The 24,922-nt window shown below is 43.0% G+C and overlaps 1 protein-coding gene across 1 annotated transcript in view; it reads left to right on the forward strand.

Annotated features, from left to right (window-relative positions):
- The first annotated feature begins 923 nt into the window (after positions 1-923).
- AHRR (aryl hydrocarbon receptor repressor) overlaps positions 924-24,922 on the forward strand; it is an 81,845-nt gene continuing 57,846 nt past the window's right edge. The window contains exons 1-2 of the mRNA XM_063419897.1: positions 924-1,060; positions 19,846-19,917. Coding sequence (XP_063275967.1) covers positions 19,856-19,917 — 62 coding nt within the window. The 5' untranslated portion in view covers positions 924-1,060; positions 19,846-19,855. The remainder of the gene's footprint in view (positions 1,061-19,845; positions 19,918-24,922) is intronic.

Raw genomic sequence — 24,922 nt, forward strand, 5'->3', positions numbered from 1 at the left:
AATCCAGCTCTGAGGAGCAGCAGACAGTTTGGCCCCACAGCAACCAGTCCCAGAAGTCTGGTGGGCATTCAAAGTTTGGATCTCCTCGCTAAGGACTGGCACTTCACCAACGAGAGGACTGTTTTTCACTTTGTTACTCTGAATTTTCTGCATCAGCCTGCTCTGGTTTCTTCTGTCCTCTCCTTTAGCCTCCCATACGAGAGCCGCTTTAGGTACTTACCGAGCTCCAGCCTCTAACACCACTCGCAGAAGGCCTCGCCGCTTGACCGGGTTCCCCTGCCGCTTCCAGCACAAACCAGAAATGCGTCGGCAAAGCGTTCTGAGGAAATAAAGCAAACATTGCTAGTTAAAGAAATTATCCCAGCTGCTACTCGGCTTCCAGGAGAAGCCGGTAAATGCGGTGCTGTACTGAAGGCATCGGTGATGCCGAGGGAGCTGTGCTGATGCCGCGGGAACGGCGCAAGACGACAAGCGCAGCGACCCCGGGGCCGGGCGGAGCGGCAGCCGGGGACCAGAGGCACCGGTGCAGGGGAGACTGAGGCTGCTCCAGACATCCGCGAGGCGGGGAAGGACCCGCACTTTTCCCTTTAAACTTTTCGGGATAGCCGGGCTGCGCGGCGGCGCGGGCAGGTGCACCGCAGCGCGGGCAGCGAGGTCCCGGCTCCTCCCGGCTCGCCCGTGGATCCCGCGGCCCAGCGGCGGCAGCCGCGGCCGGGCCGGGCGCTTAGCACCGCTGTCGCGCCCCGCGGATCCCGGCGGATCCCGGCGGATCCCGGCCCCGCTCCCGCGGCCGCGGAGCCGCCGCAGCAGCGCCCTCTGGCGCCGGCGGGCGCGGCGGGCGCGGATCGCGTGCGAGCGGGCAGCGCCGGCTCGCCCGTCCCTCGGCCGCCCGCCCGCCACCTGGATCACGAGGGACGCGGCGCCCGAGCATCCTCCCACCCCCGGCGCCCTCCGGCCCGCTCCCGCCGCTCGCTCCCGCACCTCCGCCCTGCGCCGCGGCCGCGGGCTGCCGCTCGCCCGGAGAAACTTTGCACCCGCGGGTCGTGGCGGGGACCGTGGGGTAAGTGCTGCATCCCGAGAGCTCGCGGCGGGCAGGAGAGGCTTCAGCCTGGGCTGTGCGGGAGAACCGGGGTGCTGTCGGCTCCGGCCGCCTCGCCCCCCGCCGTCCCCGGGGTGTCGGTGGTCCCTCTGCTCGTGTCGGCGGCGCCGGGACCGCCGCCGCGCTTTTTCCAGCCGACGCCGGTGACGGTCCGCAGCTCCCAGGCGGGAGCCCCGGCGGGGGCCGGTGCCGGCCGACGCTGGGGTGGGGGATGCCCAAGCGGTGCTTCTCTGTCCCCAGGGCTGAAACTGGGGCGGCGGAGGGCTCCGTCGCGGCGCCTTGGCCACATCCTTTCTACTGACGCTTCGAGAAACCTTTCGAGGGGAAAACAAGTGAACTAAAGTTTCACGTTGCCTCTTTCGAGCCCCAGGTGCGCTCGCTTGGAACTGGACAGGGTGGGTTTGCCTTAGGGTCAGCCAGTACTTGACTTGGAAATAATTTTGAGCGTTTTATAACTTCTGCGCTACGGATTCCTGTTGTGTTTCAGTTTGACATACCAAAGGGCGAAAAAGCAGTGAGGGAAAGCCTCTGGTGCTTTTTCAGACTTCGTATTACTTTGTTTAGTAAATAAGAATTTTGTACGTCTTTGGGTGAAGCTGTAGTTTTACAACTTTTATAAAGAATAATTTAAATAGCATAAAACCAAGTTATATCATGTAAAAAACTTTTTTTCCTGCAGACCGACACAAACAATGTTTGTGCGTCATTTAGCGAGTTTCTAGGAGATGGACTATTTAACCAGAAAAAGAAAAGAAGAAAAACTCTCCAGAAAAAAACAAGAATATGCTTGACATTTGGTAGTTGGAGGTTTCAAAAAGACAACCAGGACTGGATTTAAATAAAACTGAATGATCTGGTTGGGTTCAGAAGTAGTTTGTTGAGAAGAATGTTGGTGCACATATGTTTGTACTAGATAAAATAAAACAGATATCCTTTATGAACATGTAGAGAGTGTTATGATTCAGGGCTAAGACTAAAAAATTTCATTTAAGTGAGAGAATTAATGACCGACAAGAACAAATTCACTGGCAGGACACTTGGTTAATTTGCAACCAAGATCAAGAATTTATTTCTGTGAAAACAAAGTACCTTATACTGTAGATATTAAGATCCAGAAAGAGTTTCCAGTTAAGGTTTTGATGGTGACTTTAACGCTGTTGCTCCTGCCGGCATCCTCTGCCAGAGCACAGGCTGAGACAGTCCTCGCTTTTCGCTGCCGCATCCACCGCGTCTCTGCGTCCACATATGTTTGTGACAAATGATTTTTTTGCCATAGTTGACCATAAAAATGTGTTCGGGTGCTTTTCAGTGTAGAGGAGAAGATTAGGATTTTAAGGGCTGCGTTGGGGTAGTGTGTAAACATCTCCATCCCCCAGCTCTGGAAGCACAAGGCTACATAGTCTGTAGGGTGAAGGTGTACCGAGGGGAGCTGTTTCGGGAAGAGTGGTGGGGAACGAACACTCGTATGTGGAAAATTTGGGTGATTGTGGTTTCAGGATTTCAATTTCAACTGAGCCATGGGAAGGGGAGGTATATTATTACCTCAGCCTCCCATTGATTCAGATTTCTGCTCAGGAATTGTAAGGAGGAAATGCATTTCTAGGCCCTGTTTGCAATGCGAGTGCTTACAAAACCCAGCCAGCCAGTCTAATATTGATTCATCGGTTCCAGCGTATAAACAGATTTAAACTCCAGTGAGGAGGATTTAGTACTCAGAAATGATTTTTCCGTTAGATTTTCCATTCTGTAGGTATATCAAAAAATACAGTAAAGATGCTTTCAGTATCAGGAGCTGCCCATGTGTAGTTAAACGAGACTAGAGAACTCAATACAGCTTTTGCTGTCGTGTGTTTAAGGGGTTTGAGCCAATCTCAGAACCCACTGAACATGGAGGCTCTGCTATTGAATTATCAAAGTCCAGTGCCAAATCCTTCCTTAATATTCCTGGTAATTACTGCTGACTCATGCTGACATGTGAGTTCAATTAGCCCCAACTGGAATGTAAAGGATGTGGGAGTGTCTCTTTGTGCCCAGAGACAGCTAGGACAAAGCAGATTTTGGAGGAAAATTCAAAGAATTGCCAAGTTTGGGTAGGAAGCCCCAGCCAGGGCTTTTTTTTCCACAGTAATGTTTGAATAACCATTAAAGTTGAAGCCGAGGAAGGGGATGTTGGATAACATGGACTTGTCTTCACTATGGAATAGCTGTAGCCCTAACTCAGACATTGCTTCTAATTTGAGTCATGTCCGTATGCGCTAACTCGTTGCTGGAGAGTGTTGATGTTTTCAATTTGAGCTGGCTTACCCTTATAAGCTATAGCTCAGATAACCACAATTCATCAGCTGTTAACCCAATCTGCCTGAGTGACACAAGTGGGATTTTGCTCAACCCTTCCTGCTCCCACCTGAAGGGGGTTACCTGGAGAGCAGGAAGCTCCAGCCTGCTTCCCTGGTACAGGCAGAGCACAGCATGGTTTGGCTGTGAGGCAGGTGAAGGGATATTTGGCAGTGTGAACGTTCCCACACAAGTACTGCCTAACTGCCATGTTTGTGACAGGTCAGGTGGTGGGCACTGTCACCACACGGCCATGGCGAAGTGGGACAGGAGGATTCTGCAGCAGTCCAGCGCTTTCTGGTGCTCAGAACAGGGCATTGCTGCAACAAGAAGTGAGAAGGAAACAAATGTCTTTGCCCCAGAAATTAATTTCCTGTCAGCTACCATACCAGCTGGTGCAAAAGGTCGCTTATATGTCAGAGATACATGATAATATATATATTATATATATACACATATATATATATGCAAATAAACAAACAAACAAACAAATAAATATTTAAATCCATCCTTGGCTTGCAGAACCAGGAGCTGCTGCTTCTGAGAGGAGCAGTTTCATTGTCGTCCCTCTATGCAAGCTGCCACTAGGAACCTGCAGGTCACAATTTCTACTAACATTTTGAGGTTGAAACAAAGAAGGTGGACATGATGGCAAATATGCAGGCTAGTGTGTACCAATTAGGCTTTTTAATTTTTTAAAGAGGAAAATGACCCTTCTGGGTCTGCATGAAGAATGAAAATTTCAAGGTGCTTTGCAAGGAATTTGACTGAGAGTCAGGAACCAGATGAACACCTTGAGATGGAAATGCTTTAAGAGTATGTCTCTGTCAGTCCAGAGCTCCCACAGAGCTGTTCACAGTCATGTTGGATTTAATTCAACTTACCTTCAGAGTCTTGAACTTTGAGATTTTCGGTAGCAAGTCCTGTCAGCGTGGTGCTGCTGTCAACATATCAAACGTGTCATAAGTAACTACAGAACTCGAATTGATGGACTTACAGGGTTGCACAGGTGGGGTGGAAAAAGTTATGCCAACATAACATCAACTAAATGCACCCCAAATAGTTACAAACCCCCAAGGTTCCCTGTGCCAGTGTGTGATACAACCATCTCAGCATAGACCAGGTAGAAGCTGTTCACTCAAGTGCAGCCCTCAGGTTCACAGGTGTACAGCTACAACCACAAGAGACCCAGTGTATCTCTTTTACCTCTTTGAACCCTTATTCTGAATCTTATCCTTTCCCTCTGAGAGATTCCTTCTGGTGTGCAGTGACAGGGCAAGTGCAGGATGGCTGTGTAAAATTGTGCAAGGTGGCAGTGCTCAGCTATCTGTGTCAGTGGAAGGTCTTCAGTAGGGGCATTTGTGAACAAAGCATTTAGTCTGTACCCAGGTACTTGTGGCATGAGGGCTGGACCACACTCTCGATGCTTTTGAATTAAGGCTGCATCTGCAGGCAACACAAATCATTTGCATGATGCAATCCATATGAAGCTAGGGCTGCAAAACATGGTGTTTGCAATCATGTGTTTGTTCTGTGACTGCAGTGCTGCCTGATGTACCAGAGCTATGGCTCTGTATTCAACAGCAATATCTGTGCATGCTCTAAATATGTTTGATGTTTATTCCTCATTCTTTAACTGTGTTAGTATTGAAGCTGAATGGTGGTCATTTCAGTGAGTTGGGCTTGCTGAAAACATGGGCTCACATAAAATCAAGTTTTGTCATTTCTTAGGACCGTAGAAACCCACCATTAGAGGGTTTCTCCCTCTTCTGTAACATTTGAGCTGAAACAGAGTGAGGTTGAATGCTTGGCAGTTTTGGGGTCTCTCTCTCTCTTTCCTGCTACATTTGGTAGTGTACAGATCCCTGGGAGTCATGATGCTAAGTAATCTCTTGAACTCCTTCACTGAAATTTCAAATATTATGTTCTCACCTTACACTTAGGACAGCATTGTTTGGAAAGCAGCTCTTCTTGGCCTCATTGTCTCTCACAGGGATTTGCTTCTCCAAAATGTGTTTTTCTGATATCTGACATCTCCTAGTGCACTTGTCAGACTGAGTCTCCCTCTCCTTGCCCTAAAATGAGGAATCATTCCACAAACATTGTGCTTTCTTCTTGTTTCAGGTCATTTATAGAGAAGCAAAATTTGATGAGGTTGTTTTGTGGGCAAGGAGTACAGGCATGAGAGATTTTGGAGGGGTACACTGAGAGGACTACTGTTCAGGTTGGTACTCCACAGGATCTGTCAGACTATTCCCTATTTCATGCATGTCTCAAATGAGGGGCCAGAGCATGTGGGCATTCAGCCTGCAGAGGTCACCAAACAGGTTTCAGGCACTCTGGAAGATCTAAGTCAAACTCAAGAGTGATTTTTGACAGTCACAACCTCCAGAAAACCAACCAGGATGTGAGTCTATAAGGTTTAGGGCAAAGGTTTATCTTTAGTCACTAATACATCATGGAGACAAATATAACATAGGGAATGGCTAAAGAGAAAAGGATGTGTAAATGTGGTGGTTCACAAACTAAACATGAATCAATAGCATTGCATTGTTGTAAAAATGGTGTGTTAGAAGAGAAATGGTGTTTCTGAGGTACATCAATCTTTTTGTCCTGCTCAGCTCAGGTAGGTCCTGAGCTGGAGTATTGCAGCAGTTTGGGAGAAGGGTACTTGAGAAAAAACTGCAGGTAGAATTAAGAGTCCAGAGAATAGCAAAAGGGATCATCAGATGTGTAAAAACATTGCTTACAAGTAAAGATGAGAACAATTATTTAGTCTAAAGACAAGAAAAGAGAAATAAATTAAAAATCATCAGAAATATAGGATTAGCTGCAAAGTTAATTGAATTCAAACTCTAATTTAGGTTAATATCAGGGCAAGAAATTATGATAGAATCATACTATGTGTTATAGTAAGGAAAATTTAGTTTAACGTGCTTAGGAAAAAAACTGTGATTTTAGTGATGGTTAAGTGCCGGAATAAAATCTCTGGGGTACTCATAGAAACTGCTTCTTCAGTATAAGCATGGTTGGGGAGTGGTTTAACAGCTGTGTTGGTACAGCTACGATGGCCTAAGCATGTAAAAGACTAGAAAGATGTGGCACTTTTTTATTAAATCAATTGATTTAGCTAGAAAAAACAGACAAGTCTTTCATGCTCACAAGCCATTTCTCAGATATGCAACCTCTGAATGGTTTTGGTACAGCTGCTTCTGTATGAAGCAGGGAATGATGTTCTGTACAGTCTCTTGAGGGTCTTTTCAGTCCCATTTGCAATGATTAACAAAATCTTTCTGTCTTGGGATAGACGGGTGTTAAGGGACTGGGGAGGGAAGGCAGGCTATAAAAGCAGATGAAAGAGCTCTCTCCTACCCTGTAATTGGGGAGATTCCCTGTGATTTTCACTCCATGAAAAATGCCTGTTTATTACTTTTCAGGAGTGGATGAGAATCAGTAAATCTTATACTAGCTTCTCTATAAGTGTCAGGTGGTTTTGGATAGCAGCAATGCTTTATGACAAGTGATATTGTGGTAGGATGTGATGTGATAAAATGTTTGCTTTTTTATCTTAGAGGCAAATAAAATTCTGGGAGTTTTGAAGGCAAGAGGTCAAATTTCCCCCCATCTATTACCCTAATTATGTAAAGTGAAATACTTGTGTTCATAGCTTGTTTATGAAAATTAATATTTTGAAATCTAAAAATGCATGATCAAAACTTAAATGAGCATATAGGAAACAACACTGCTAGGATTATTATTAATTTTTTATATATTGGCCACTTTAGGGTAGTAACAGATATAGCTAATACTAGAAGAGAGTAGTACTGCAACACTACTCAAGGGAACTTGAAAATGTATTTAAACTTTTTTTTTGTCTCTGGACACAGGTCTCTAAAACAGTAAAAGTATTTACAATAAATGTTGTAGAAATGTAAAAATGTTTAAACATTAAAACATTCCAGAAGTTGTCAAATATCAAATGAGAAAGGTAGGTATATCCATAGATCTCAAACCCATAATGAAAATATTTTGCTTCCAAAGGAGAGATTTGTGTTTCTGGAGAGGAAAACACAGAATCATAGATCACAGAGTGGTTTGGGCTGGAAGGGGCCTTAAAGATTCTAATTCTTAGCCCACTGCCATGGACAGGGACACCTTCAACTGTGTCCTGTTGCTCAGGGCTCCATTCAACCTGGACCTAAATCCTTCCAGGAATGGGGCACCTACAACTTCTCTGGCAACCTGTGCCAGTGTCTTACCAGTCTCACTGTAAAGAATTTCTTCTTAACAATTGATCTAAATCTGCCTTCACTTTGCAAACATTACCCCTTGTCTTATCACTGTGTGCCCTTGTGAGAACTCCCTCTCCAGGTTTCTTGTAAGTCCACTTTAGGTACTGGAGGGCTCCTGTAAGGTCTCCCTGGAGCCAAGTGCTTCCCTCCAGGGCTGCCCTTAATTCATTCTCTGCCCAGTCTGTGCTTGGAGATGCTCTACCCACCTGCAGGACCTTGCACTTGGCCTTGTTGAGCTTTATGATGTTTACATGGGCCTTATACACTGGTAATTAAGGACCTGCACGTATCCAAACCAAGGTGATGGAGTAGTGCCTTGTCAGCACAGCAGACAAAACTAGACAGCCTTTCAACCAGTATAACTTCTTTAGCTGCATTTATAGAAAAAGTATTAGCTACATCAGGTTTACTTTTTACTTTTGTTTTCAGATTTGGTATCTGATAGAACAGGAACTTTTGAGTTTCCATTCTTATTTTCACATACTTCATTAAACTGAAGACTTGTAAGAATTGAGCAAAATCTTGACAATTCACATGGTTCTTGGTGTGTGTTTCCAATCTGTGACCTGCTTCTTTCAAACTAAGTAGTTTTTACAATGGTGGCACAAACATGTTAAACACTGAACTGCAATGGTAATAATAATAACAATGTCAATTCAAGCATCAAGGTAACATAACTTTCAGGGTTCCAGGAGAAAATATTTAATGTTTCATTTCAGTCTTTCTCTGCTTTCCAGTTTTCCATCTCAAGCTTTGAGAAAAACACTTTTTTTTTTTTTTTTTAACCTCTGGATTTTCAGGTATCTAAGCTCTCCTGAATCTCTGTCACGGGGCTTTTGTAAGTTCATCCCTCAGTTACTCTTTTTCTTCCACTGAATAACTGAGTAGGAACAACACAGAAGAGCACAGCCTGGAGAAGAACAGGATTGCATCTCCCCTATAAGCTGATTTTACATCTAGGTGTGTTACTGGTTTTCCTGCCTGCCTTCCTAGTCCTACATACATTTATTAACTTTTAGAGCAATCTCCATTTGCTTGGCCTTAGATCCAGGTCTCTTTTGCTTCTTTTCTTTGGAAGAATGCTGTGCTGTGTTATCCTGGTGTCTTCTCTGAGGACAGGCTGTATATCTGAGCCAAAGGCAGCCACTTTTATCTCTTTCCACAGTCTCTACTGATGCAGAAAAAATGCAAATATATGATACCAATGAATTATATATGATCTATATATATATGGAAAAACAGATATTCAAAATATTTGAGCTGTCACACATTTTACTCCTGTTCCTCATTGGAGTACAACTAAAATCTTTGAGGAAGCCTTTTGTGAAAAAAAAAAAAGAGAGAAATCAGGACAGTGAGAGTACAGTTATTGTGTAGGACAGACTTTTTCAAAAGACTTGGAATTGGATCTTGGCCCTCTCTCAGAAGAGCATCACCATCTTATTGGCTATGGAGAGTCTCCTTGAATTTGATAAGCAATTCTTTCCTGATGAAACTTCCATGGAAGTTCCACTTTGGCTTTCCAGTAGAAAACTCCTAGAAATGATTGCCAGTGATTCTGTCCTGTCTCTTCTATTCAATCCTCTAACCTATCTGTAGCCTCCCTTTGTGTAACTCAGGGTTTCCCATCACGCTGTTTGCATTTACTCCAAAACTGCACTGCTGTGGTGGGATGACCCTGGGTGGATGCCAGGCACCCACCAAAAGCACTCTATCACTGCCTTCCTCAGCTGGTCAGGGAATAGAAAGTATAACAAAAGGCTCATGTGCTGAGATAGGGGCAGCAAGAGATCACTCATTGATTATTGTCACAGGAAAAACAGACTCAGCTTAGGGAAATTATTTTAACTTATTACAATTCAAAATCAGAGCAGGATATTGAGAAGTGAAACAAATCTTAAAAACACCTTCCCCTCACCCTTCCCTTCTTTCCAGCTATACCTTCTGCCTCCCAGTGGTGCAGGGAGACAGGGAATGGGGTTACGGTCAGTTCATGACGTTTCTCCCACTGCTCAGAGAGTGGAGTCCTTCCTCTGCTCCAAGATGGGGTTCTTCCCACAGGAGACGGTTCTTCATGAACCTCTCCAGCCTGAATCTTTTCCACAGGCTACAGCTCTTCACAAACTGCTCCAGTGTGGGTTCCTTCCCGCAGAGTGCAGTCCTTCAGGAACAGGTTGTTCAGACACAGATCCCCCACAAACCATAGGGGACACTGGACACCCTCTGTCCATGAGTCTGCAGGTCCCTGGCAGGAGCCAGCTCCAACACAGGCTTCCCACAGCCTCTTTTCAGGCATCCTCTTGCTCTGGTGTGCGTCTTCTCCATGGGCTGCAGGTGGATCTCTGCATCACTGTGGATCTCCATGGGCTGCAGGGACGCAAATGCCTCACCATGGGCTGCATCACAGGGTGCAGGAGAATCTCAGCTCTGGCACCTGAAACACCTCCTCCCCCTTCTTCACCAACCTTGGTGTCTGCAGAGTTGCTCAATTCATACATTCTTACTCCCCTATTCTCTGAGTGCAATTTATTCTGCACAATACATTTTTTGTTTTTCTTCTTAAATATGTTACCACAGAGACACTACTACCATGTCTGATTGGCTTTGCCTTGGCCTATGCTGGGTCCACCTTGGAGCAGACTGGCATTGGCTCTGTTGGACACGGGGTAAAGCTTCCAGCATCTTTTCACAGAAGCCACTCCTGTAGCTCCTCTGCTACCAAAACCTAGCCCCACAAACTCAACACAACCACACTTCTAGTCTAGCCTTGTGGATGGATGCAGGATGATAAATAGTCTTAACAAAGATCCTTGTTCTCGTATTTTAAAGAGAACCCCAAACCTCACAGTTGAAGTGTGATGAAATGACAAGCAGGGTATTAAATCATAGGTGCTTGAGAGAAAAACACCAGGAATGCCAGTGAACTTACAAGAGGGTTTGGAGGACCAGTCCTTAATTATATTTGCAATCTGTGGCTATTTTTGTGACTCCAAGTAACATGTCTAATTTACCCAATCACAATGGTGTGTGAGTGCAGGAGCATATACCACCTTATGATAGAACAGGGGGTAGGGCATGAGGATAAAAAACTCAACAGGCAGTCAGTGCACAGCCACATGTGTCCTGTGAAAAAACGTGACACAATTAATTCAAAGGGATATTGTTATCCTCTTTTTATCTAAGGATATTTATCCTTTACTTAAAATTGAAGACAAGATGATGAACTGCATAAACTTGAATAACTAATTAGCTCTAGAAGCCTTATCATGACATCACAGAGCTAAATCTGGGCAGAACCTCTCTGAGAAATTATATATATAGTTAACAAGCATGCTTGAATGATTCTCTGTACTGAGCTCTGTGTTGCCAGCATAAAGCTGCTCCCAAAACCTGAACCTAGCTGTAGGTAGAAGACAGCTGAGCTGAGGCCTTGCTACACTATTCATTCCTGGTAGAAATATTTCATTGACCTATCTTACCAGTTTTAGTTAGATTCACTATGGAGATGATGCGTATGCTTTCACAATGTCTGCTTTTCTTGTGACCTGTTAGTCAGGTTCCAGCAAACTGAGCAGAGGGACAGAGATCTCTAAGATACTGTGTTCCTTAGAGTTTAAAAGTGAAACGTGTTACACTAATATCCCTACTGAGGGAAAGGTTGCAATGCAAGATTGCCTGTCTTGTTAGCCATCAAATAATCCATATGGTTCAGACAATATCCTAAATGCTCCAGCTGTAGAAAAACTTTTCATCGCTGCTCACGCCTTCCTAGGAAAAGTCCAGCTGCTGTGGCAAGTCCATATTTTCCTCAAAAGGTCTATATAGGTAAAGGTATAGACAGTGAAGGGCAAAAGTCAAGCCTGGTAGAAAGAGATACCACTCTACTAATTACAAAGTATATGCCCAGTAGTAATATTTTTGGTGTGTTTTTATGTGTGCTACCATGTGTATCCTTCCTCAAGTGACAGAGTGCATGTTAGAAGTTCTAAAAACAGCTGTATTTTTCAAACATCACTTTAAAAAAACCCATCAAAACTGCATCTAAGCTTTTTTAAGAAGTTATTTATTTACATCCTCAAAGCTGAAAAGAAGTGTCCTTGAACTTAATATCAGGCTTTCTTATATAAACATATAAAGAAAGAAAGGCTGATGAGACAATTCAGTCCCCTGATGAACTTGAGCTTGTTACATATCCATTCTGAAGCAAAGATCTGCTCTGTTTTAAAATCCAGCACTTGCAAATTAGAAAGCCTAGGAGTAAATATAAATTCATAAAACATTTATATTGAAAAAGACCTCTAAGAGCTGTTAAATTCCTCACTTGTGCGGACAGGCACTAAACTTAATCTCATACTAAAAGAAGTTGTGTATTTTGTTTCTACTATCCTCATTTACCTCAGGGTCCCAGCTCTGTACTACGCACTGTTCAAATCCTGTGCAAAAAAAAGTGCTATTAATTTTGTCACAGACTGTTCGGTGATAATTGTGACTTTAGTATTTAAGTACATCAAATCCACCACTGCATTAATCTTTATTATACTGCTGAGACGTATTAGAAGTGATAAATCTGAAATACTTATTCTCATTTACTTGATGCCAGGCACTGAGGAGATGATTTTCCGGAAGACGCAGCCTTTGGTGCGCGCTCACTCAGAGCTGGGAGCTGGCTGCCTCCAGCTGCAGTACTGAGTGCTCAGTGCTTTTGGAAGGGACCAAGGCTGCCAGAAAGAGAGGCTGGTGCCTCTGGGCTCCCAGGCTGTAGTGGTGTGCCTTACATCCTGCAGCCCTGATTCCTACAGTCCCTGCAGAGCCCCGATTCCTTCCCTCAGCTCTCCGAGCAGGGCAGGAGTCTGGCTGCTGTGCTCAGATTGCTTCTCATGGGGCAGGCAGCAAAGGCAAAGCAGCCCACAAGAGACCTGGCAGGGAGATTGCAGTAGGGAGGTGCTGGCCTCCTTATTTCTGGTAAACCCCCAAATTATTGGGGGTTATTGGTTATTTCAAATTCCTAATGCCAATTCAAAAGCAGTGCTCCCGAATGGTCCTTTCGTAGAGTGTTTTCAGAGCACGGCATCTCCCTGCAGGTCTTAGGGGTACTGAGGGTCAGGACTACAAGCCCTCTGCTTCTGTTCCCTCCCTTCCTTGTCCCAATCCGCTTCAGTCCTTCCCATGGCTGACTCCTTGTTCCTGTGCCTTATATTTGGAGTCCCTTGTTGCACCAGGATGGGGAGGGACAGCAAGAGGCAAGGTCTAGCTCTGCCTTTGCTGCTCGGAGGGGAGGCCTGTGAAGCCCGGGGGATGCATAATGCACGGTGCAGATGCCTGTGGGAGGAATGAAGGGGGTGACTGTGCTCAGCTCAGGCAGAAGCTGCAGATATCTGTCAGACTACAACAAGTCTCCCAAGCACACGCAAGCTGGATTTTTTTCTTTTTTCAGAAGCTCCAAACATAGCCAAATCTGTACATATTTTCTTCAAAGGAAATTAAAGAGAGATGTTATGTGTGTTTGTCAGACAACATATGATCCCTGGTACTTGTAGAATACCCTCTGTAAATCAAGCATTAAATACATTTTTTTTAGCCTTCTAAAAACTCCTTATGTTTGAGATTTAGCCCTCTGGTCTTTCACTGGGGAAATAATTGAGGTAGAAAAGGAAATTTTAGGGCAGAAAGAGCCACTGTGATCCTGTTTCAATCTCATGCACAACTGGACCATCAGACATCCTTCAACAAATTCTTACGGGTCCATTCAGGTCCATTAGTTTTGTTAAGAAAAAAAATGTTTTGATGAAAAAATGCTCAGTGATGGAGAATCCTGTACAAGCTTTAGTAAATTATTTTGATAGTCATTTAATTGTTATTTGGATTTAATTAGCCTCAAGATCAGTAAATTGGATCTTGCTAGAAATGTTTGTTTCTTGTCACGAAATGTTTGTTTCCTACATAATGTAGTTACTTATTGTACGGAAGTTCTCTGTTGCTGTTCTTCATGATAACCCAAACACTCTGAGCTCCTGCACTCTGACTGTGGGGCTCGGTTTCACAACCCTTATTCATTCTTTGCTCCGGTTATTTATTAAGTGGGGCTGCTTCAGCTTCAGAAACATTCTGTTTACAAGGACATATCCAAAACTGTTACCATATTTTCTCTTAAGACATCACCACTCATTAGAAGCAGAAAACTTGGCTCAAATGTGCTAATCACAATTAATTTAGGAAAAGCAGGCAGGTAGATTTCTGTCCATGAGCCATCATGACTGGAAGTCTTTTTCCACAGTTGACCCTGCCAAGGAGGAAACACATAATTCTATGATAAACTAAGCCACTCTCCAGCCCCATCCCCTTCTTGCTTAGCTGGTGAAACTGCACCATGGTGCTGTGGCATGGTAGGGATGAGCACACACACAACCTTCTCACTCCCAGGCTGCCTCTTCAAAAACTGAGCCGCTTTGAAGCTGTGCTCTGCACAGCCCTTTCTTGTAGTTCAGGCATTGAATGCATGGTATGTGATTACATTTGGGCAGGAAATGATTCATAAAATTTAGTGAAAGGAGAGATCATTGGATAATGTAATCTGACCTCCTGTAGCTACCAAAGATTTTTTGAGTATGCCTGTATTCAACTCAACTGTTTCTATTTAATTTAAGTATAACTTCTGTTAGGATAAAGTGCATATTACAAAAAGGCATCTAACTGGTTTCAAGACAACAGGATCCATTAAACCCTTTGTACCTTGTTTCAGTGTTTAAATGCTCGTGATGTTACAGATTAATGCCTTATTTCTTATTTGGATGTATCTGGCTTCAGCCTCACTTTCTAAGTGTTTCAGATTAAAATAATTCAGTATTCATATCTTCCCCTGGAAGAACTTCACTTTACTCAAGTCACCTAAACCTTTTTTCTATGCAAAGACATTTCTTCAGTCTTCTGCAAGTATTTATTTTAGCTTCTTTCCTCACTCTTACCAGTTTCTAACATTACTTGAAAAACACTTCCATGTGAACTGTACACACTGTTCCAGTATCAGTCTTACCATATCTTTAAAACCACTTCACTTGGGTTAGCATCTGCATTAGCTGCCTTTGCAGCAGCTCTTCCCTGGCAGCTCAAACTATGGATTGTATTCATTTTTCACTTTGATCCCTAATTCCTTTCAAGAATCACTCACATTTCAGGATGCGGTCCCTATTCAGTATCAATGACATGCATTCCCTATTCTGAGATGCAAGGATTTGCATTTGTCTGTATTAAAACACATTGTGAATAAAGAGAAAGAGCCTACTGGGCACTCCAGATTGCTCTGTTTCACCGTGTCTTCAGCATTATTTATCAATCTTCTAAATTTTTATAACTTTGTAAATATTATCATCAATGAGTTTGTATTGAACCTTGATGTCTGTAAGGCCTTTATAAAACTTTTTCTATTTAGCAGTGATTTCTCTGTGACTACTTTTCTTTTTATTCTGTCACTTGACAGATTATTTACTGGTGGAAACTATACACTGTACTGCTTTGTTGGGGCTTTTAAACAGCAGAATATTGTGCTGCTAACTTAAATTAGTAATTAATACAAGTGAACTCCTCCTCTATCAGCTAGAGGTGATAACTTCTCGGGGAGCTAGTTTCACTCCAAAGACCATGATATTCCATAGAATTCTGCTAAGTGATGTAATTCATATTTCTTATCAGCTTTTCTGGTATTTTGCTTGGGATGGATGCCAGTCTTGCCATCCGGTGGATAACTGGATCATTCTGTTTCCCTTCTCTGAATATTATCATACAGCAGCTGTCTTTCAGTCCTTTGGCGTTCCCCAGTGTTCAGAGATTTATTGTGACTTAATGTCGGTAGTGATTACAAGCATGGGACAGAAGCAAAATATTATGGTCCACATCTACCCTTTTTCTGGCAATTCTGATCCTTCTGGTCCCAGCTCTCCTCCTCCTGAAGCTCCTCAAGCTTGTAAGCCCTCTTTCCTTCTGGAGTGGTGGAAGATTGCTTCTTTGGGTGTGTTTTCATCCTACCTCAAACACGAAGAGAGAATGTGAGGGCTCTCAAGCATTACAGGGAGAAAGCAAAGAGCACAAATGTTCTGAGCAGCTGAGTGCTGTCCACCCAAGTTCTTCCTGTTTCTCATCCACATGAGATGGGTGGTCTGGCAGGGGAAGGAGCCCCCAGCCTCCTTCAGTGGTGAAGATGGGTTGTTCTGTCTTAGGGGTGAAGAGAAGAGATCATGGGTAATCAGAAGAAAACACAGTCCAAGTAGGGCTGTGAATACATGCTCTTCTCCAGTTTTTAAAATAGATGTTTTCATGGTTTATGGTTCTGTGCAGCTCAACAAATGCAAGTGCTGTTTTCAGACATATTTTTAGGACCACTAGCCATGAACCCTCTGACTGTCTTTGTTCCTGTCCATGCATTCTCAGACTCATGTTAATCACATGCCACTACTGGCATTAGTGGTAGTGGCAGAAACCCCTCTTGGTTGTATGTGTGTCTAGGGTGTTGGTGTTCAGGTGCTGGGGCAGATCTTCATACCATGTTGCTGTGGTAACCCTTTGTTCTGATTCTCTAGAAAGTTCCTGTAGAAAGGACAAAGAGTGCATGGCTAATTCTTGTTTGATGGGAGTGTATGATTCTCCTTCTTTTCAGAGACTAGAAATAAATCTGTTGAGCACTCTTACCTTTTATGCAGTTCTGACATAAAGCCATCTCCAAATAATTAGAACCGTACACACTTTTTGGAATAATTTCCTTTTAATATTCTTCTAAACAGCACAGTATCTTTTGTCTTTATCACTGTGATCTGTGAATTTTCCTTTGGGCTTTTATCTTTCCTAACTAGCATTTTGCACTCCATAAATTCTAGCTCTCATTGTTTGCTATTTATTTCCTGGTTTTCAGTTTGAATACTGAGGTCTTTTTAATTATTTCTATTTGCTGTCTCGTATTGATCAACTGATCCAGAATGGGTTTTAAAGCAAAGTCGCCCTTTTGGGAAATTGAATGAACTCTTAAACTTTCAGTTTTCAGTTGAATTATGCTGTTCAAGCCTTTCTCCTCCTTCTGACTTTGCTCATGAAGGCAAGAGAAGGGAAGTCCAGCATGTGACACTGTTTTGAAACATGAACTATGAGTCATAGATTCATATTGTGGACAGGAAGGACTCAGAACACGAAAGTATTATAGTATTGTATTAGGTTTGCATGGCAAGGATTTGGTAGTGGGGATCCACAGGGGTGGCTTCTGTGAGAAGCTGCTGGAAGCTTCCCGTGTCCAGTAGGTCCATGACAGACCTGCCGCTGGTCAGGGCAGAGCCCATCGGCAGCAATGGCAGCGCCTTTGGGATAATGTGTTTGTGAAGGGGGAAAAGAGCAGTGAGAACATGTGAGAGCAGCAGCCTTGCAGGCATCAGGGTCAATGAAGATGGAGTGGGAGGAGGTGCTCCAGACCCCAGAGCAGACTCCCCTGCATTCTGTGGTGCACCCACAGTGAGGCAGCTGTGTCCTTGCAGCCCATGAGAACCCCACTCCAGAACAGATGGATGCCTGAAGGAGGCTGTGACCCCAGGGGAAGCCTGTGCTGGGGCAGGGTCCTGGCAGGACCTGTGCATCCATGGACGGAAGACCCCACACTGGAGCAGGTTTCCTGACAGGGCTTGTTATCCCAAGGAGCACCCATGCTGGAGCAGCCTGTTCCTGAGGGACTGGAGCCTGTGGGAGGGACCCATGGTGGGGCAGCTAGTGCAGAACTGCAGCCCGTGGGAAAGACATGTGTGAGAAGTTCATGTGAGAGTGTGGGGAGTCCTCCCTGTGAGGGGGAAGGAGTGGCAGAGACAGAGTGTGATGAACTGACCACAGCATCCATTCCCCATCCCCTTGTGCTGCTGCAGGGGGAGGAGGGAGAGAAAATGCAGTGAAGTTGAGCCTTGGAAGATGCGAGGGGTGTGAGGAAGGTATTTTTGAGATTTGGGGTTATTCCTCATTATCCTGCTCTGATTTGATTGGTAACAAATTAAACTAATTTCCCTGAGTTCAGTCTGTTTTGTCCATGAGATTAGGTGGTAAATGATCTCTCCCTTTCCTTATCTCAATCTATAAACCTTTTGTTATATTTTCTCCCCCTTGTCCTGCTGTGGAGGGAAGTGGTAGAGTGGGTTTGGTGGGTACCTGGCATCCAGACAGTGTCAATTCACCACAAATACAAAGAAAATACCTTTTAATGTAAGGTCTCAGGAGAAACTCCAGTTCATTTGGTGTCTCCACACCATTTTAGCTTCCAACTGAAGGAAGAATCTGTGAGGGTAGATGTAATCTTAAAAACTGGCAGACTGTTAAAAAAAAGAACTTGGAGATTAAACCAACTTAACAAGGTCTTTGAAGGCGGTAAGAAGGCTTTTTCTAAGCAAAGGCTGTGGCATAATCTTAACCTGCAGCAGTATTTATTGCATTGTATCATATCCCTCATCAGCTTTGGACAGGTGGCTCACCCAACTGAGATCACAGGAAATCATTCCAGTAATAGTGAAAAATATGGTTCTGTTTCTGGAAGAACTTAATGCCTGACACTGCACCAACTGCAGAATTAATGGTGTTTCCACCATAACCTGCATTTGAGAGAAGGCAACTAGTCTGATCTCTATATTATGCATAATTTCAGAATGAATTCTCAGAAGGAAAGAACAAATAACAGCTGTAGTTAGTTGGAGTAAAAATGGAATGTAGATTTAAATGATTTTGATAAAATAACCTGATAGATGTCTGTTAACACAATAACTGATTTTCCAGATGAAACACAGTAGACAGCAGACCTAAGGTATCTCAGTTTAGCAAAGGATGCTGTGCTTGCATGTATGAAATAAAACATACTTTAGATTTTGCTTAATAAACTGGCCTCAATTCTGTTCTTCTAAAATGATAGGAAGAAAAAACCAGTTTGTAACGTGAGAGGGAAATAAAAGTGTTTGGGTTGTCCCAGAATAGAAAAATGAAGGCTGACTGAAGATATTACTGAAATTTAAAAATACGCCAATGAGTAAACACAATGGAGGAGGAAGAGCTATTTAAACTAAAAGACAATGTTGGCAGAAGAACAAATGGGCATAAAATGACCATGAACAAATTTAAGCTGGAAGGCGAAAGGTTTCTAGTTATCAGAAAGCTGTCTTTCAATGAAAAAGAAAGCCCTTCTAAAGGGTTTTTATATTAAACTCAGTAAATTAATGATTTGCTTTACATGACACACATGTTCACCAGCATGGGCTTTGATTCAGTGACACAGAAGTTCCCTTTAATTTTATATCTTACACAAAGCAGCAATTACTCTTGAGATATACTAACCTCTCTTGCAGCATGCACCCACTGTTGAACAGCACTCAGCATGACTAAAATATTCTTTCAGACAGAAAATCAAGAGACTTTGATATTCAGCTAATCTCCAGAAGATTTAAACAGATTGAATGCAAAGACTTTTTCCCATTCTGAAACGTCTCTAAGGCTAACATACTCAAATAAATCAGTAAGACCAAGATTTGTGTGAAAATTGTCACCTCAGTCAGCACTGCATTGGGTCCTACTGCTAACCACAAAACTGTCACATCGAGAGCTGCCGACAGCTACATTTCCAGCCTTTAAAAATGAGCATGTGAGGATCTGGAGAAACGCTGATTCGAATAATTGCAACCCACTAGTCACAATGTCAGTAATGGAGATAATATTCCTGTGTATTTTAAAAGCTGTGAAATCCTCCCTGCAGATGACGGGTAGCATTATTCATTGTTATTTACTTAGCTGAATTTAGAAATGAGCCTGGAAGGGAAAAAAAAATGGATCTCCAGTAAACAGGATGTATTTTATACCCATTTTATATAACGCATATTATAGTTAATTGGAAAAAAAGAAAATTGAACATAAATATCAATATTCTAATAATATTAGGGTAGGAAATTGGAATAAGATGTAAGCTTCTATCTTAACTAACGCCACCATGTTTTTTAGTGTTGCTGAATGTCACACTCAAGGAACAAACATTTTCCTTGGCAGAACTTTCTCAGTGCTGGCATTTTGTACAGCAGTCTGAAACAGAGAAACCTCTGAACTAAGAAACTTATTCCTTTTGTTTTTCAGTGTCAAAGCCATGATTCCTCCGGGAGAATGCCTGTATGCTGGGAGGAAAAGGAGGAAACCCATTCAAAAACAGTTAAGTATCATATTCATCAGGAGGCATCTCCCTCCAAACATACGGGCTTGAAATGAGGTAGAAGAAGGGTTCCCTTCCTCCTATGGTCCGCTGACGCAGGAGACACCTAACCTTCTTCTCTGTAATGAGAAACCCTTGGCTGGGAGGCTGGCTCTCCATGGGTAAGATGTCTCCAGAAAGGATGCCAAGCCTGGGTCAAACCATCCTCACCCATCGCTAGGTATCCCAGGAGGAGGGCAGTGGTGGTTGTGGTGCTGCCGTGGAGAGTGGAGAGGGACAGTGCCCATTCATAGGCAGAACACACCGACAGACTAAATGTCAGCTGGGCAGTGGGTTGGAGGGGTGGCTGCCACCTTTGTGCTTCCGTGCTCCCTGCCGCCTGTCCAAGGAGCCCTTTGAGAGGCCACGTGTTGAGTGGCACCAGAGCACTGGCACTGCACTCCCCCCTTCCCCTTTCCTGGGCTTAGCCTGGCGTGGGGCACTGCTGAGTCCAACATGTGCGAGCCGGGAAAGTGGGTCAGCTCAGCCAGCTGAAAGAGCAGACTGGTGAGTCACTTTTTGCATATAGAACACACAATTTTCAGACTTCTATTTACTACAGGATCGTTTTCATTAGGAGAAAAATGGGTAAGAGGAATTGTGTATGTGAACGCAAAGCTGGAAAAGAAGAAATGCAATCAAAATTTGTTACTACAAGATGCTTGAAATGGGAGGGGGGAAAAAAAAGGTTGCTATCGCTGAAATGTAAATGAGTTCTAGATGCCATAAACTGATCTGTGAAATAAAGCTTTTTAATGCAATCATCCCAAATTTTCTGTGTTACACTTGATTATATGATTATGGAACACACATTTTTACTGTGTTAGAATTATGAACTGGCACTGGTGGCCTTCACACACAATTTAAGGATGAGAAGGTAACTAAAATAGATTTCCCTATTTTCAGTTGTTCAGAACTTCTAAAAATAACCCACTTGGCTTAAAATTGTACATATTGGTCTAAAGTCAAAGGGGAGTTTCTCTGAAGATTTTAATGACATCTGTTGATATTGTTTGGATTTTGGGCAGTATTTGCTCCTGAATCACTTGTTCCCACTTCCAAAAATTGTTTATTTTAGTATAAAATGTATCATATTTCAGTAGACAAAGATAATAGCATAAGCAAATGATTATTCCTGTCCTAAAAATTCCTAAGTACTGAATTCAAAATGTATGTAAGATTTCTGCACTCCTGTTTCAGTATGGATGTGGATATTTGATTTTATAATAACTGCAAGAGGGATGGAACTTTTCCAGTACATTAAATTACCTCTATGCAGAACTGTTTATGGATCATTACTTTTGTGGAAAGGAAGGAGACTTGCAGTTGCTTTGAGAAACATTAAACTTATGTTTGGAGTTTACATGCTGGCTAGAACTCCTCTCAAAGATGACTTCTAGATAAATGCAATGGCTAAGAAAACTACCTGCTAACAAATCATGGAAATGACCTCATTAGCCTTTTTTGAAGTTCTGGCTTTAATACTCTCAGAAGCAAATTCTCATTTACTTTACACAACCAAATTTTCATCTTGGGAACCATTACAAGTATACTGCCTTGAAAATAGCTTTTCTATGATGTTGCAGTGCAGGTACCTGAGCATGAACTTTTTAAGCCAGAACATGAACAATTTTTATTAAGAATCATGGGTTAAAACAAAGGGAGCTGTTTGGATTGTTAGAATACTGGACTCCCACACTGGAGACAGCACTCCTTTTTCTGTGGTTACTTACCACTTGCTGAGGATGATTTCTCAGTTCCTAGCAACACTGGTCTCTTCCTCAAACCTTATCTGTTTGTGGGCTTGGTCTCTGGTAAGCCTTTCCTGTGCTTATTCCTTCACTCGGGGACTTTCCTCTAAAGAGGCTCTGAATGCCTCAGACGGACTGGCTGACAGAGCTCCTTTCCCAGTCCGCGTCTTTCAGTCCTACTGGTCTTACTGACGTTTCAGGTTACTGATATGCTGCCTTGGATAGTTTATATTGAATTTAGATGGGTACACAAAGGTTATCAGTTGAGCAGCATAGTTAACCAATATTTTAATCCATGTCGTACCATCTTTGTTACAGCTTTTTTCTCCTGTTTGATAGCTCAGCACCTTCTCCTCCACAGCCTCGTTGCACTTTCCCCATTATCATTCTGCCAATGAATCAAGGTAGATACTGGCACTTGTTCTGGGAGGAGTTTTTGTTCAGTTGCAAAACCTGATTTTTCACAGGAAATAAAAAGGAGGACTTTGGCCAGTCCTCTCTTTTTAATGTAAGTAGTCTCTAGCATTTACCTTTCTTTTAAGAAGTGTGAGCTCAGATGCCTCAGTGTGAGCAGGATACTTGGGTTGCAATAGGGATTCATGGATTAGTGCATTTGAAGGTCAAAATTTAAAGGAGAGAGGTGCAGCTTTCCCCGCTGCAGAACAACTGGGACATTTACATCTCCCCATACTCAGTGCATTCCAAGAAGCCAACTCTACCTAATCTTTTCATGATCAGACTGTCCACCAGGTGATGATCCTGCAGCTGGCTTATAAGACAGGATATCACAGAATGATATTTTTCATTATGTTCATGAATGATTTTCAGGCACAGGAATTCTACTCTGATGTGGTTTTACAGAACAGTGATGAAAATGTATAAAAAAGGTCCATGGGAAAATACAGAAACCCAAAAGACTGTGGAAGAATGTGTGGAAAATTTTACTGGGAGGAGCTAATAGGTTTCAGTCTTGCTTTCGACACAGAACTAGCAGAGACTATCTTCATTAGGTTGCCATTCTTCAGATAACACATAAGGTTCAGGTTCTACTTTTATACATGCAAGAAAATTAAAAAAACATCGCTGTTTTCCTTTTATGCCCAAAAACTTCCAAACAAGCCCCATTAAATGTGGTCTACATTAAAGAATTTTGGCATTTATGGACACAGTTCAAACACCTGGAGCTTCTGATGGAAAATTTTCCATCAGATATTCTTTTCAGGCAGGCAGCTGGCATTTTGACTAAAGGAAACATTTTCTACTAAGTGTTTATTTCCTGTGGAAATCTAACATTTTACTGGTAATTCAAGCATCTGGAAATTAAAGAGATCTTCTCTTTAACCTCAACCTAAAATCATTGTGTTGAAATTAATACTTAAAGGTGCTAAGGCCATGCTTCAGGACAGTTACCATTTGAGAACTTCAGCCACTTCTTCATCTCAAACCCTGGCATCTTGTAAAACCCTCTCCCTCTACAAAACATTTCTTGTAATGCTTTACAGCTCTTTAAAGGCTACTGCACCTGCCCTACTCTAAGTGTATCTAAAACTGCTCAAGACTGACCAATTCAGCCAGAGCCATGCCTGTGCCAGGTTAAACAGAGACTTTGGGAAGTGTAGCTCTCTCCTGCTTTCTAGTTCTCAGTTTAAGGCCCTTTGTGGCATAGCCCTTCCTCTTCCTTGGTACCACACCATCCCACCTCTTACCTACTCTGCTGGTGCTATGTCTTCTTGACCATTAGTTCTGCTTTCACCTTTCCTTGCTGTGAAGGTGCAGAAAAGACATAGAAGGTGGGAAAGGGCCGCCTTTCCTTTGAGCAGCTTTCTCTGGTTCTGTCCTTTTGGATCATAGGAGATGGTGAACTTCCACACACACATGGCTGCCACTGGAGCTCAGCTCTTCCAGGATTTCTGTACAATGTCCAAATTATTATACATACTACATATATACAATATATGCAATATACACAATGCTCAGTGACTGAGGGTGCTGGTCAGTACTCCCACAATAACCATCTGTTGTTACTTTGATCTCAGCCTATCTTTTGCATCTCATGGTCTCTCTTCCCTGTCCCTTCTTACTGAAAGCTTGCTGTCATGGTAAATGATTAGACCTTTCTTAGCTCGGGTCTTCTGGTCTGACACTTCAGCATACTTATAAAACTTATTCAGAGCAAAGTTTTCATTACCAGGGTAGGGCTCTGCAGAGGGTAGGGAGCAGCAGACAGGGCTGTAGCTGCAGGAAATGCCTCTGCGAGCTCACCGAACTGGTTTACACTAGTGGGGTCTGTGTGTCATGGGCACACTGAGTCACTAATGCAGAAATGGCTCAGTGCCTTGTGTACCACTGGGACAGAAACTGTTCTCTGCACTAGCTCCTGCACAGCTCCCACTGCACAGGGACTGCCAATGGGTCCTGCACAGGTACAAGTTCTTGTCACTACTGGGCAGTTTAACAGGGTGAAGAAAGGAAAGCCAGATTTATTGCTTTAATTAAATGTGCTCCTTTACTATAGCAGTGTTGTATGGAAAGTAGAGTAAATGAGGGCTCACCAAGTGACTCCTGTTGTCTCTGGTTACAGTTTGACAATCCTGAGTTTAACATGAACACAACAAGCACCATCTACTTTCAGCTCAAAATAAAGGCTCAAATTTTCATTTGCCCTAAAGCAGCCCACTGAAGATTTCCCTGCCTGTGTCTTTCTGTTTATGGCTAGTTAATTGAGCCTTTCCATGGAACTCACATTGTTTAAAATCACATCCACTTGGCACCTTACTACCATTTACATCAAACCCCTTGTTTGTTTGGATTCACTCCCTTACTGAATCATTTCCTTGCGTTTTCAGGAAGACTTTGTCCTGAACTTTCTCCCATAGTCTTTTTACACCATTCCCTGCCATCTCCAGAAAACTATTCCTTGCACTCAGTACAAAGGCAGACCATCTAATTGCTTCAAACCATCCCTCTCTGGCATAGAACGGTCACTATTTTATGTGGTAAACAGGCTTGAACAACTTCTATTTTTATTTCATATTACTGTTGACAATTTTTACCTCTTGAACTCATCAGTTAAATTTTCCTTTTTGTAATTAATTTCTTCTGTCCTACATTGCTTGCTTCCTTCAGCTGGTTTGTCAGATGTAAAGACTGATTAGTAAAAGCTTATGTTCTTTAACTTCTGCTCAGCTATAGGCTATATTCCCACAAAATTACT

Source organism: Prinia subflava, chromosome 1 (genome assembly GCF_021018805.1).
Source record: "Prinia subflava isolate CZ2003 ecotype Zambia chromosome 1, Cam_Psub_1.2, whole genome shotgun sequence".
NCBI classification, from domain to species: Eukaryota; Metazoa; Chordata; class Aves; order Passeriformes; family Cisticolidae; genus Prinia; species Prinia subflava.